This window comes from Pipistrellus hanaki (assembly GCF_964339955.1).
Source record: "Pipistrellus hanaki genome assembly, chromosome: 1".
In the NCBI taxonomy this organism is placed as follows: Eukaryota; Metazoa; Chordata; class Mammalia; order Chiroptera; family Vespertilionidae; genus Pipistrellus; species Pipistrellus hanaki.
In genome coordinates, this window is record NC_140503.1 from 166,746,506 (window position 1) to 166,760,467 (window position 13,962).

At 40.2% G+C, this 13,962-nt stretch overlaps 1 protein-coding gene across 1 annotated transcript; it reads right to left on the minus strand.

The window, feature by feature from the left end:
- Window positions 1-6,178: 6,178 nt before the first annotated feature.
- On the minus strand, window positions 6,179-13,706 carry ODAPH (odontogenesis associated phosphoprotein; the record flags this gene model as incomplete). Its single annotated transcript, XM_084871800.1, has 2 exons — window positions 6,179-6,693; window positions 13,640-13,706. The coding sequence occupies 2 exons, from the start codon at window positions 13,704-13,706 to the stop codon at window positions 6,305-6,307; spliced, it is 456 nt and encodes a 151-aa protein (XP_084727926.1). The 3' UTR covers window positions 6,179-6,304.
- Window positions 13,707-13,962: the final 256 nt, after the last annotated feature.

Below are 13,962 nucleotides of genomic sequence, written 5' to 3' on the forward strand. Positions count from 1 at the left end.
CATATAAGTGATATCATATAGCACTTGTCTTTCTCTCAGTGAGCAGTCATATATTGCTTAATGAAACTTTGGTAACTACCCACCAATAGAATATTTGAATGCTTGTTTGATAAATGAAATCTACAATTATAAGGAACATATACGTACTGATTTCCTTTATTCTGCAGCATTTAAAACATTCCAACTGATATTTCACATATATACAATAAAACACATAAATCTTAAGTACATGGCTTGATGAATTCTTATAAATGTACACACCCATGTGAAAACCACCCCGATGAAGAGATGGAATATTGATGTCCAGCTCCCAGCAGGCTTCCTTTTGCCCTTTCCCAGCTAATTACTACCAAAACTTATCACTATTCTGACTCAATATCCAGGGATTAGTTTTGTGTGCTCTTGAATTTCATATAAAGGGAATCTTGTTAAGTGCATTCTTTTGAGTCTGGCTTCTTTCACTCCACATTAAATTGTGAGATTCATGTATGCTGCTTCCTGAAGCAGCAATCCCTTCATTTCCGTGGCTGTGTAGTATTCCAGTGTGTGACACAGTAACAATGTTCGTACCCATTCCATTGTTGATGGACACTGGTATTGTTTCCAGTTTAGAGGTGTTTTGTGATGATTCAGTGGGTTTCCTTGGTGATGACTTGAGGTGTCGAGATGTATAGAACTGATTGCCCCAATAAATTGTTTCAGTTGTGACTATTCTTTGTACCTCTCAGCCTTGACTTGTTTATCTCCCTGTTGTTTAGAACAAGCTTAGAGATTCTTAAAGGAACCTGTTATCTATTTACATTTTATTATAAAAATAAGTCAAATGTGCTCTAGGCTTAAAAAAGGAAAGTGGTAGTTTGTTTGTTTGTTTGTTTGTTTGTTTATTTATTTATTTTTAACTATTAAAAGTACCTGAACATTCTGACCACAGTTTTCTTTAAAATTAGAGCCAGGTTTTTCTAGTTTATGCAGCTTGTCTGGGAGTTTGAATTTCCTACTTCGGAATTGGACATCTGTCATTATGGGCTGAATTTATTTTCTCCAAATTCATGTGCCAATACCTTGATCTTGGACTTTCAGCTTCCAGATTTGAGAGAGAATAAACTTCTACTGTATAAGTCCCCCAAACCCCCAGTCTATGGCATTTTATTATAGTAGTCCTAACTAACTAGCAAACTAAGGCACTTCCTCAAATAGTTTTCCAAATGTCACAAGGTAAAATCTACAAACTAAGTCTTTTTCTTAATTTTTTTTCATTTTTAATCAAACCCCAGAGTTTGCTTTACCTTTGCTTTAGTGTGCCTTCAGGAGCAGGCCCATGCAGCCCACATGTCCTTCCTTTGCTTGGCTGTCCCTGTGGCCACATGCTGCCCACAAAGCCCCAGAAGGCGCTCCAGCACCGCTGCGGTGGACAGTGCCCTCTGCGAGTACTAGGAAGCTGCTGTTCCCACGTTTTCAAAAGTTGCTGCTATCTTGGGGGGTGACAGAGGGGTGAGCTCTGTGCAGGGGGCGGGGGGAGAATGGACCCTTTCTCTAATCTGTGCCACACTTTGCCATGTTGGCCCCAAGGCAGCTCTATGTTCAGTGTCTCCTAAAATTTCTTTCAAAGAGATTTTTACCAGCATCTGGTGCTCACCATTGACTCAATCTCTGGGCTCAAATTCAATCCCAGTAGTGGTGTGGAAGTTCATGCTGTCTCATGCCTTCTGTTGATCCCTTTGAGACCCAAACTTCCAACCATACTTTCCATCCTCCCCCAAATATCAGTTATACTAAGAGTCAACCAGCCCATGACTCTTAGTATAACTATGATAAATGTGAATCATTACAAGGGTGTTAGTATTGTGGGAAGCAGGAATAGGATTTTATTTTTAACTTATCTTTAAGGCATGGATAAATCTAATATTAATTATTTTGTGGGGATTTTTTTTTTTTTAGTTTAGAATTCAAATATTTCTTTATTCTGTAAAGGAGAAGAGAAATGCTTAATAATAATATACATGATGCAACAGGACTAGTACTTACCATATGGAGCAATGTACAAGCACTTTAACCACCTATCTTTACAGTTTTAATTTCACATATTTAAAACTGTAAAGGTAGTTACATATTTAAATATGTAAAACATATTTCCCCATACATGCATGCCTAATACTCCTTAAATTACAATAGTTGTTGTATCATACCTGAATCATTAGTTAAGACTTGAACTATCATGCTAACATATTTTTAAACATTAAAAAAAAAAAAAAAAGAACCCCGAAGGCAGAAAAATCCCAAAGGAAAAAGTATTGAGGATCTTTAAAATTTTAAGTAAAATTTAAGGGGGAAGAGGGACATATTAAAAATATACACACACTATGGTAATACTTTACCAATTTAATAGATACAGCTCAGAAACAAATCTATAATAATAAAAGTGTAATATGCTAATTAGAGTGGACAGCCAAATGACCTTCCAGACATCATTTCGGACATCCTTCTGGATGAAACTGCGGCAGCAGGGGGTGAGGCAGAGGCAGTTAGGGGTGATCAGGCAGGCAGGCAGAGTGGTTAGGGGTGATGAGGCAGGCAGGCAGAGTGGTTAGGGGTGATGAGGCAGGCAGGAGAGTGGTTAGGGCCAATCAGGCAGATAGGCAGAAGGGTTAGAGGTGATCAGGGAGGCAGGCAGAGTGGTTAGGGGCAACAAGACAGGCAGGTGAGCGGTTAAAAGCCAGCAATCCCAGATTGTGAGAGGGTGCAGGCTGGGCTGAGGGACTGCCCCTCCCCTGCAGGAATTTCATAGTGGGCCTCTAGTATTAACATAAAGGGTTTTCAGGTTTGCCCTCCCACCTCCTTGTCTCATGTTTTGCTCTTATTCTCCCAAAATGATTTTGGCTGATAGTTTATTCTCTACTGCTAGATTACTTAAAAAGCACAAAGAAACATTTAAACCGAAGCTGGTAATGGATTATTATCTCTAACCTTAGCAAGAGTGCATGACCTCTGTTTGTTACCAAACATTACAGTAAGTTTACAGCGACCACAAAAGATTATTTGGTTCTCCTTGTTTATAATGATTATGAAAAGATAATACTAAGCAGAAACTTCTGCTGTTATTGATACTGACCACAAACACAGGAAAGACAAAAGATGTGTTTGTTAGGCACTACTCAACAGACAAAATTTCTTCAGAAATCATTACATTTTCACTTAGAATTTTCAATCACAAAATATCTCAGTGGGGGGAAAAAATGAGTTACAAACCCAGAAGAGTGCATCTAACTTCGTTTTACACGCACACCGAAATCTCAGACTGAAATGTGTTTAAAGTCTACATGGAGCTGCATCCTCCCAGGTCCATTTCCCCTTTTCCAGCGGCAGCAGGGTCGCCCAGCCTGGGCTGTTGCTGTCCACTCCCGGGCCACTCCAGGCGCTTGCAATGCAGTGTTCCCCAGCTTTGTTCCCCAAGATCCCTTTTTAACCTTCCTCTTCTTTGTACCCCCACCCCAGTCTAATCTTACTCTGTCATTTCCTTCATCTGTCCCCAGACCCTACACTAACCACTTCCTCCCCTATGACTAACCCAGGGTGGCACTCCTTATCACTAAGGCCTCTGTGTTGTGGTTAATAGTATCATTTTACTTTCATTTTGAGATAACTTCAAACTGCACAAGAGTTGCGACAACTGTACAAAGAACTCCCATGTACCCTTCACCCATTATACACCAACTGTAAAAACATTTGCCATATTTGCTTTATTTCTCCCTTCTTCCCGTTCTCTCTCTTTTACACACACACACACACACACACACACACACACACTTTCCCCCATAATAATTTGAGAGTTATTTGTAGAAATCATACTCTTTTACCCTCAAACACTTCAGATCTTACATGTTTTCTTACCCAATTATAAAATTCAGAAAATGTAATGCTGATAAAATACTATTATTTAACGAGTAGTCCACTTAAAAAATTGCCATTTGTCCCAATAACATTTTCCATGGCAGTCTCTCCCTTTCCTTCCCACCTCCCGGATCACATTTAATTGTTGGGTCTTTGTAATCATCTTTAAACTCTGTCTACCATGACATCTTCCTTTCTGAAGATTACAGGGCAGTTGTTTTGTAAATGTCCCTCAACTTGGGTTTGTCTGATGACTGCATTCAGGTTCTGCCTTTTTTACATAATTAGAACTGCAGACTTGCATAGGCTATTTTTACCACAAAGCAAAAGTTGAATTTAAAGGTCATCACACCCTCCCCACAAGCTCCCATTGCTTCAAAAGCGGCTAATCCCACCTGAATGCTAAGAGGAACACACTAGATAAATACTAGTACCTGAGTGTGTAAACCTGCTAGGTAGGCATCACTGTATTTTAAGAGAAAAATGTATTAACCCAAAGGATGCAATTTTTCAAAAAAGTCACAAGAATATGCTTGTACTTGCAGGTATGGGCCTGCTTTTTATATACATGTTCGAGGGTGAGAAGCAGTGCAATTTTACCTGGTTATTTTACAAAAGGCCCTTACTAGGAAACGCTTCAGCAGTCATCAGCTTTCTATAATAGATGCAAAAACTAGCTAATAAAGCTGTTAATCCATCTTTACTTTGTCTAAGTTTTCCTAATAATTAATATCATGTAGCAAGGCCTCAGGGACTCAGTTCAGAGCAGTTAACGTTTGGATGGCACTATTTCTAATGTTTGGGAGAGAAAGGCAGTGAGACCAGGCTGGTTGGACAGTGGGAGTTCTGGCAAGAGTAGTGAGCACTAGGTGAGGGTGAGTGGGGAGCAGGGATAAAACGGGGTCCTGAGAGGGAGGCGAGATCACGTACAAATCTTTCTCTGCCTTCAAGTTTGCTCAAGGCTGGCTCATTTCTGTTTATACCCACTAACCAACAAGAAAGAAAAAAAAGATCAAGGCTATTAACAAAATATAGACTTTCTTAATGAGGATTTCAACTACAGATTTTATTTAAGCCTGCCATTTTGAAGCAAATATCTGTTCTTATAAGGAAAATTTGTTATGAAGCAAGTAAAGGAAATAGTTGTGTAATCCCCTCCCTTTCTTATCTTTAATACAGCAAGGAAGTAAAGCAATCTCTTTCCATTTCCCAGGCAATGTTCCCAGCAACCTCATGTCTTCATGTTCTTTTTTCTTTGTAGAAGCAGCAGTATCAGCAGCAACTTTTGCACATAGCTCTTGGGAGGAAGAGGTATTAAGATACAAACCACATATACAAAACTAGTTCCTGTGTTACAGGCAAGATGAGTGGCACAAACAGGAGTTGGCATGTTACAGAATGGCTAAAGAAATAACCAATGCATGTAATGGGTTGGGTTACTTATATTGCACTCTTGAAATACAAGCTTCCCATAGAGGAGTAAACTTATGTCTGTGGAGTCCTAGAGTTAGGAGAACATTCATGTCAGCTTAATCAGACTTTGAGCCCAGACCACATTGAAAGTTTTAGGGGAAGTATATCATTTAAGCTGGTGTCTGTATGATGATAATGGGAGAACGTGAGATATTTATCATGCTAATTTGCTTAAAAAAGTTAACATTAAAGTACATTTAGATATTACAATTAAAAAGAGTTCTGGAGTTAGGTAATTCAGTTTATGATAGCTTTCAAGTATTATCTATAGTCAGATGTCCTATAATTTAGTTTAATCTTTAAATTTGTTGTTGTTAGAAAACTGATTGGATCTTGGATGTTCTCATCACAAGGAAAAATAAACTTGTAATTACGGATGGTGTTAACTAGACTTATTGTGGTGACCATTTTGCAATATATACAAACATTGAATCCTTATGTAATGTTATGCCAATTGTACCTCAATAAAAATGTAATAAATTAATAACTAACCACTAGTTACATCCCTGCCAGACATGCTTGAAATAAAGCTTTCAGTTTTCCATAATTTCTTTTACAGTTCACTTTGTAAATGCACCTTGCTCATAAGTTTTCCAGTGAATATCAAAGGGCTTCATTAATGTCTTAATTTGATTTGAGTAATCTTGATTTATTGAAATGTTTCCCACTCTAATTTAGAAGATGGAGCTGATTCTTCTGGCATCTCAGTATGAACAGGAATGACCAGAATGTCTCATTTTAGGGTATTATTTGCACAAATATCATGTGGTTGTAAAAAGTTGGGAATAAGAATAATGTGGTTATTGCTCCTACTTTGCAAACTTGAATGACCTTTACACCAGTATCTTCACTGTTGGCAAGGAGAACAATTTCTAGTCAGTGGTGTTTAAGATAACTTTCAAATTCGGTAATTTCAGTTTGGAAAAAGAAAACAGAACGATTTTTATAGTCTTTTCTGAGGCATTGACCTCCTCTGATTGAGCAGGTTCGGGGCTTCTCTCTTCCATCTTTCCTCAGATGAGCTTCCTCTCCGGAGTCTTCTTCTGGGGAAATAGTTATAATATGGACTAAGACGATTGTTTGGCCAAAAATATGGACGGTACTGAAAACGGTGGTTGCACCTCGGCGGGAGGAAAGGGCTGTTTGGAAACCTTATTTGGACGCCGGGCCTCCGTATTGGAAAAAAGTGGAAAGGACACTTGGTTGTCCTCATGATGGGCGGGATCCTTGTCACCGGCTTCGTTGGAGGCGGAGGGGTGAGTGTGAAGATCTGGCAATCTGTAGGATCCACATTATTTTGTGAGCCTCTGGGAGGGATGACTACCCCTTGTCCTGTGGAGAGAAAAATACAAGTCAGGAAGCAGGCCTGATAACAACAGAAGAAGGGAGATGCTTGAGGGGTGGCAGGAGAGCAAGATTAGAGGGGAGAAATGAAGAGGTCTGCGTGTGTTTGGAAGAACTGCCAATGTTCAGTGACGTGAAACATGGATACACCTTATGATCCCATGGTTGCTCTTTGGGGAATTTACCCAAGAGAAACGAGTGTATATGTCTACAAAAGACTACTTCAAGAATGTTCATAGCAGCCTTATTCATATTAGCCTAAACATGGGTACAATACAAATGTTCATCAATCCGAGAATGTATAAACGGACTGTAGATATTCATACAATGAAATAGTACTCAGCAATGCAAAGGAAAATTAATACAATACAGATGCATCCCACAGATGTTATGTTGAGCAAAACATTCCATTTGTATCAAGTTCAAGAACAAGCTATACTAATCTATGGTTTTAAAAAATGTAGTTAACTTAGGGTTGGGGTAGGTATTATTTAGTGGAAAAAGTAACGAGGGAACTCTTTAGATCTTGATATTGGTGGTTGTTAACATAGATATGGAGATAAAGACTCCACACACACACACACACACACACACACACACACCCCCATATACACTCATCTATATATTTAAAAGCCTAAATGACTGGCTGATTGGCCAGTAGCTATAACACACACTCACCACCGGGGGAAGATGCTCAATACAGGATCAGCCAAACTGGTCACTTGGCAGCTGTGGTTCTCCAGTGACGCACCCAGAACCAGAGAGGAGGGAGCCTAATTCTGGGGTGCGTCACCCGAGAACTGCCCTCTTGCAACCCAGGACCTCTTGGGGGATGTCAGAGAGACAGTTTCAACACAATCCCTGCAGGCCAGGTCAGGGGACCCCACCTGTGTATGAATTCATGCACTGGGCCTCTAGTATATACATATCTACACACATGTTTATCACACATATATGTATGCATGTGTAAAATGTGATCAATCTATACCTTTAAGATTTGTGCATTTTATAGTCAGAGAAAAATATATGATTTCACTACAAGTGGAATCTAATGAACAAAATAAACTAAAAAGCAAAATAGAAACAGACTCAGATATAGAGAACAGACTGACAGCTATCAGAGGAGTGGGAGGTTAGGGGCTGGGTGAAAAAGGTGAAGGGATTAAGCAAAAACAACAACAAAACTTCATAGACATACCACAGTATGGTAACTACCAGAGGGGAAAAGGGGATGGGTAGGAGAGGGGAAAGGGGGAATAAATGGTGATGGAAGATGTGACTTGGGGTGGTGAACATACAATACAATATATGGATGATGTATTATAGAATTCTACCCCAGAAACCTATATAATTTTATTAACCAATGTTACCCCAGTAAATTCAATTGAAACGATTTGTGCATTTTATTGTATATAAATTATAACTAAATAATAAAATTAGTTGAACATCAGAACTGAGTGTTAAGAAAATAAAAATAACTGCCCCTCACCCCAACAGGCCATTCATCCAAAGGCCTGCTTTAGTTGCCCCAGCAGTGCGATCATTCCCCGAGGAGGAAGCAGGCAGCCTCTGCACGCAGCAGGGAAGGAGCACCGAGGACCAGGATGGCACTAGTTTCTGAGAAGAAATTTGGATGAAGGTCAAGTGTCCAGGTCTTCCCTCTAGCTCTGTCATCTACTTGAATTGGCTATGAGAAAGTAAGCTTCCCTTTAGAAAATTATCCCTTCATTCCCCTAGCGACTTACCAACTAGACCTGGAAAGGACTGCTGAGTGTGAATGATAGGAAATTGAGCTCCCCACAGGAAGTTGGGAGTACTGAGGCATTTAAAAAGAGCTAGATACCCCTCACTGTTATAACAACTGAATCCAGGTTTCTTGGTAGTATCGGATATGCTTGTTGCCTGCCTATGCTCATAGTCCCTCCCAGAGATTCTGTTTCACCCACAACCCCTGGAAAGGTCAACCCTGCACACCTTTGGCTATGGCTGATTGGACTGCTGTTGGACACATCACTCATTCATTGCCTGGCCAGTGACCAATCAGATTCTCACTTGAGAATTTCAACAGATACCCAGTCAGTGGGAGGTATAAGACAGGGGCTGGGTTAAGTTTTGGTCAGTTGAATGTGGAGTAAGCAGAGAAGCCTGTCTTTCCATAGAAATTATAAAATGGGGAAGGCCTCTCAAAGAGAAAAAGAGACAAGAGACCATGTGGTAACAGAGCGATGATGAAAGTAGCCTTGGTTCCTAACTTTCCAGGGCTGATCTGACTGAGGGCTGGTTGTACTTAGGGTCTTAGAGATATTCTTATAATAACCATTCCACTTCCAGTTCTCTTTTTAAAAGCTAGCGTGAATTGGTGTCTATTCCTGGAAGGAAATACCCTTTCTTCCAGACCCATCTAGGCTACTGAGTATTGAAATTCTATGACTGAAACTAGATTAAAATATTTCAACTTCCAGAAGATGATTAAATCCCACATGACTCATTCTTTCCTCCTACACAATTAGATCAGTTCCGAGCCTTTTGTAACATAAAAATCTTCTGCTGAGGTTTCAGTTGCTAGGGGAGAAGCTAGCCTTACTCTTAATCCCCATCTTGACACTTTGCTGTCAGATCAGGCTTAGCTAGGCCTTGAGCTTTGTCACTCAGTAAGCTGCATTCCAGCTGTACAAACCAGCCAACCAACTGACCGACCGACCAACACACCCACCCTGGTGCTCATCTCATTCCTCTTAAAACCTTAAGCTGCTCTCCACATCCTCCAGCTGACAGTGGGTGTTAGAGCCTGCTAGGCAGCTTTTTTCTGACTCTAGGATGTCCCGAGGTGTTCACTGTTTTCTTCTGGGAATTTCTGTGGGGCTCAAGATCAAGGTACATGTTGGTCCCATTAACCAACCTAAAAATGGGGGCAAACCCACATAAAACCACATTCTTCCAGCAGACTAGACACATGGTGACTATTCCAGGTCACTGGTTGGCTGGCACAAGTTCTGTAAAATGGGGAAGCCATAGGGATTGATTTGGGAACTGTCACAGATTCTTTACAAGGTTAAGGCCAAACATCTGAGTGAGGGGGTGATGCCATTCATGGTCTCCAACTTCGACTGAGTTAATACTGCTCATTAATTCTTTTTTTAATGCTATTTTCTAAAAAATATATTTTTATTGATTTCAGAGAGGAAGGGAGAGGGTGAGGAAAAGATAGAAACATCAATAATGAGAGAGAATTATTGGCCGACTACCTCCTGCACCCCCCTATTGGAGATTGAGCCCACAACCCAGGCATGTGCCCTTGACTGTGATCAAAGCTGGGACCCTTCCGTCTGCAGGCTGACACTCTATATCCACTGAGCCAAACCAGCTAGGGTTCATTCATTCTTTTGTTTATTTTTGTTCTGCTCAATTCCCACTGTCTTCTAAACTTTTAATATGCTCCTTAAAGCTGCTTCAAAATTCCCATTCTTTATTTACCTGAAGAATTCTCCTCTAAATTCTCTCTACCCTTCTAAATAGATTACTTAGCTTCATATTTCATAGAGAACACTTTGGTGATCTGCCATGAAATTCTTTGGTTTTTACTCTCATTGCAATCATTGCAAAGAAAAGTCTGCACACTTCCCCCACCTACTTAAGTGGATTGGAATCTGACTCTATCTTCTCCACTCCACAAAGGCTACTGTCGCAAAAGTTATGGGCTTTAGAAAATTTGGTTCCAGATGCTTAGAGCACCATTTCCTGCCATTTTTGCTTGGTTTACTTCTCTGCAGATTTCATATCTCATTTCTTGAGGGAGGTCTGAGGCTGTGTTAAGGCAATATGCAGTATGCTTCCATAGCATCCTGTGTGTTCATGATAATCATGAGTCATGTGATTACTCTTCAGAGGTTATACTTCTCCACTGTAATATACATTTGACCATCCTGTAGACCACATCCTTTGACCTCATCCCCAGCATGGTATCTAGCTAGAGTAGAATTGATTGATTGAGAGAAGTCTGTTTCTGTAACTGCAAAGGCTACCATTCTCCTATTTCTCAGGGGTAATTCAATTGTTACTAAGCAAATAGTTCTCGCTGTGTAACGTACTGACATGCCACCAAGGGCACTCAATATCAAAGATGAGAGTGCTTCTGCAACCTTATTGAGGCCAAAGTAGGTCAAATATTTAAATGCAGATTAAAAACATTTTGAGAGGCAGAACGGCATAATGTTTAAAAGCATAGGCTCTAGAGCCAGGTGTCCTGAGCTCTGCCATTTAACTAACCCAGAGACAGGTTCCTTAACTTCTGAGTCTCCTTTTCCTTATTTGTAAAATGGAGAAAGTGATACTACCTATCTCCCTGGTTTGTTGTATTATCTGAAATAAGATATGTAAAGCGCTCAGAACATTCCTGATCCACAGTATGCATTTAGTAGGTGTGAGCTACTGTTACGATTAATCTTAAATGCTATGGAAAGATTCTGTTAGCAAGAGCCCAATTTTCTTGGTTCCATTTGATTACACTTTATACATAAAATCTGCACTATTGATAGGACTAAAGGATGAAAATCTTATTACAACAGGACCTCCATGAAGACAGGAACTGCTGACTTTGTCAGTCACTGTGATGTCCCTCGTATGTAGAATAGTCCCTGGCTTAGAGTGGTGCCCAGACACACTGCAAATACATGGATCTGATAAATGGAATGAATGGCTAGTCAGACATTGAATTTTCCTCTCTATAGATTTTTTTAAAAGCTCACTGAATATTTAATGTCAGTCCTAGAAAATTCACAATATTAACTTATATTTAAAATTAGAGTAAAATAAAAAATTAAGCCAAAATATTGCTTAGAGTTTACATATCAATTTTAAGTGGGTTTATTATAGTCTAGACACAAGATTCATAGCATACCAACAACTAGTACTTTAAAAAAAAATTAAGGATAAAAAGACTTTTATATAAATATATAATTACTTGTAGTCTGTGGTTATTTGGGCAGACAATAGTTGGGTTGTAGAGAACTATATGGATTTTTAAGAGAAGTAAGCTTCATATTTGATTTATAAATACTATCAATAGTATGCAGTTCTTCCATGGAGTATTAGAAAAATTCACACATGCTTTTAGAATTGAATCAGAAAGAAATATTAATCCTGTAATTAATTTACTCACCATTCAACTCAATTTGATTTTGACTTAGTTAACTGCAACTCAATTCATTGTGTAGACTCACAGAATGACTGGCTATCTTGATCATATCTCTGATTTTACAGGTAAATAATTTGGAGCCCAGAAAGTGTCACACAGACTTATTTCATTTTCAGCAGTGTGCAGGGTCCTATGCTAGATACTGAGGCGCATGCAGAGATGATACAGACCCAGCCTGCAAATACAGGGATTTGTGATACAGAGCAGAATGCAGGAATGCCATGGGTGATGCACATGTTATTATAAGTATTATTCTAAGTTATTGAAGAGATTGCAATTTTATCTTAAGCCTTTGTGAAGGCAGTACCATAGTAACACTTAAACATTGTCATGAGAAGCAGAATTGCAGTAAATAGGGGGCAGAACAGGAGGAGGGGCAGTCCAGCCTGCCAGGAAGAGGAGAGGAGGGAGTGAGGGTTGTGGAGGTGAGCATGAGCTGGGACCAGGGCAGCTTGGAGAGAGCAAAGCTACATTGGATGGACTTCCATGCTCGTCTGAGGGACAGTGGGGAAGCGTGAGACAAGTTCAGAAATCATGTCTCACATTTTAATTGGTGTTCTTCTGGTGTGAACAAACCTCTAATCTCATTATAACGGGTTTAACTACACATTACAAAGTTTCCTGACGAATGCTTCACTTTCTGGAACGAAGGCATGAGGTGGCTGGTTCTGTTTATGGTGTTTCTTTTAGATGTCGCTTTTAGCAAGTGAGGCTTGGAGGCCTTGTTTTAGGAAGAAGTGGGGCAGGGGTTATTTGTAATCTCTATTTCCTGCCCTCTGCTCACCGGAATTCATGCAGAGACTGGACAGGGTGAGCTCCGGTGGTCTCTCCACCACCTCTAAGATTCCTTCCCTCTCTGCTGTGAGCTTTGGGGGATGGAAGCAGGGAATTTGCTGGAGGCCGATTAGCTTCTGGCTGGGCCCCTGCAAAGCCCCCAGGGGCATGTGAAGATGAGAGATGTATGAGAGATGCAGTTTGACTCCTGGGTCTCTAGTCCCTGAACCACAGTTAGTTCTGGAGCGAAAGGAAACTGTCATCAGACCCAGGTCTCCCAATTTCTTCTTCCTCTCTCTCTTTTCCCCCCTCTCCTCCCTTATTTATCTTTTTCTTTCATTTCCCCAGAGGTTTGTAAGCCAAATCTAAGGCCACTTGGAAATTTCATAGTGGAGAAAGGAAAAAGAAAAGGAACAGTGGAGAGATGGAATCTAATATAATCCTAAGGAAAGAAATCTATGCTCACCTGAATAGCACCAAAACTCAGCTAAATAGATGTGATTAATTAAAGCAACTAACAAACAGAGATTAAATACCCACCATGTGCAAATCACCGTGCTTCTGGGGATAGAAAGAGGTGGACATTGCTGTCATTCAGGGCTGCAAATTGTTAGCTTTAGAACCCTAGTAAGTAGTATTCGTATAGTGTTTTAAACTTGAAGAGCTTTTCTGGCACGATGGCTCACAGTCCCCCAAATAATACATGTTTTTAATCCTGTCACTTCACATATGAAGAGACTGATATCAGAAGGGTTAAGTATGCCTAAAATCACAGAGTGAGAATTGAGACTGTGATTGAGATCGTCAGATGGTAAGATTCAGCCTGTCCTCTAACCACACAGGCTGGTGAAAGCTGACAAACATTTTCAATTTATGAACATGTATAATCATGGAGCCAAATTTTATCTTTTCACACAACTTATTCATTAGTGGGCCCACGGTAGAATGAACACAAAAAACCCTTACCTTCTGCCACCATTACCACCAGCCAGGAGGCCAACAGCCAGCCGGAGAGGCAGAGCCTGTGAGCCATGGCTTCTACCTGCGCAGTCTACCTTCTACTTCTACCTTGAACTTGGCATTGGTTTAAAAGGGAGTTGGTGACTCAACAGCCTGAGTCAGGTAATTTGCATTTGCATAGTGGACCGCAGTGGTCAGGGCCTGTGGTGTGAGACTAAGAAATCAGCAAGGAAGTACCAGCGAGTATTTATCAACCAGAAGCTTCTTGCAATGACAGCCAAACATCGTTCATTTGTCCTTAGAGTTGGACTGTATTCTTTTAATTCCCT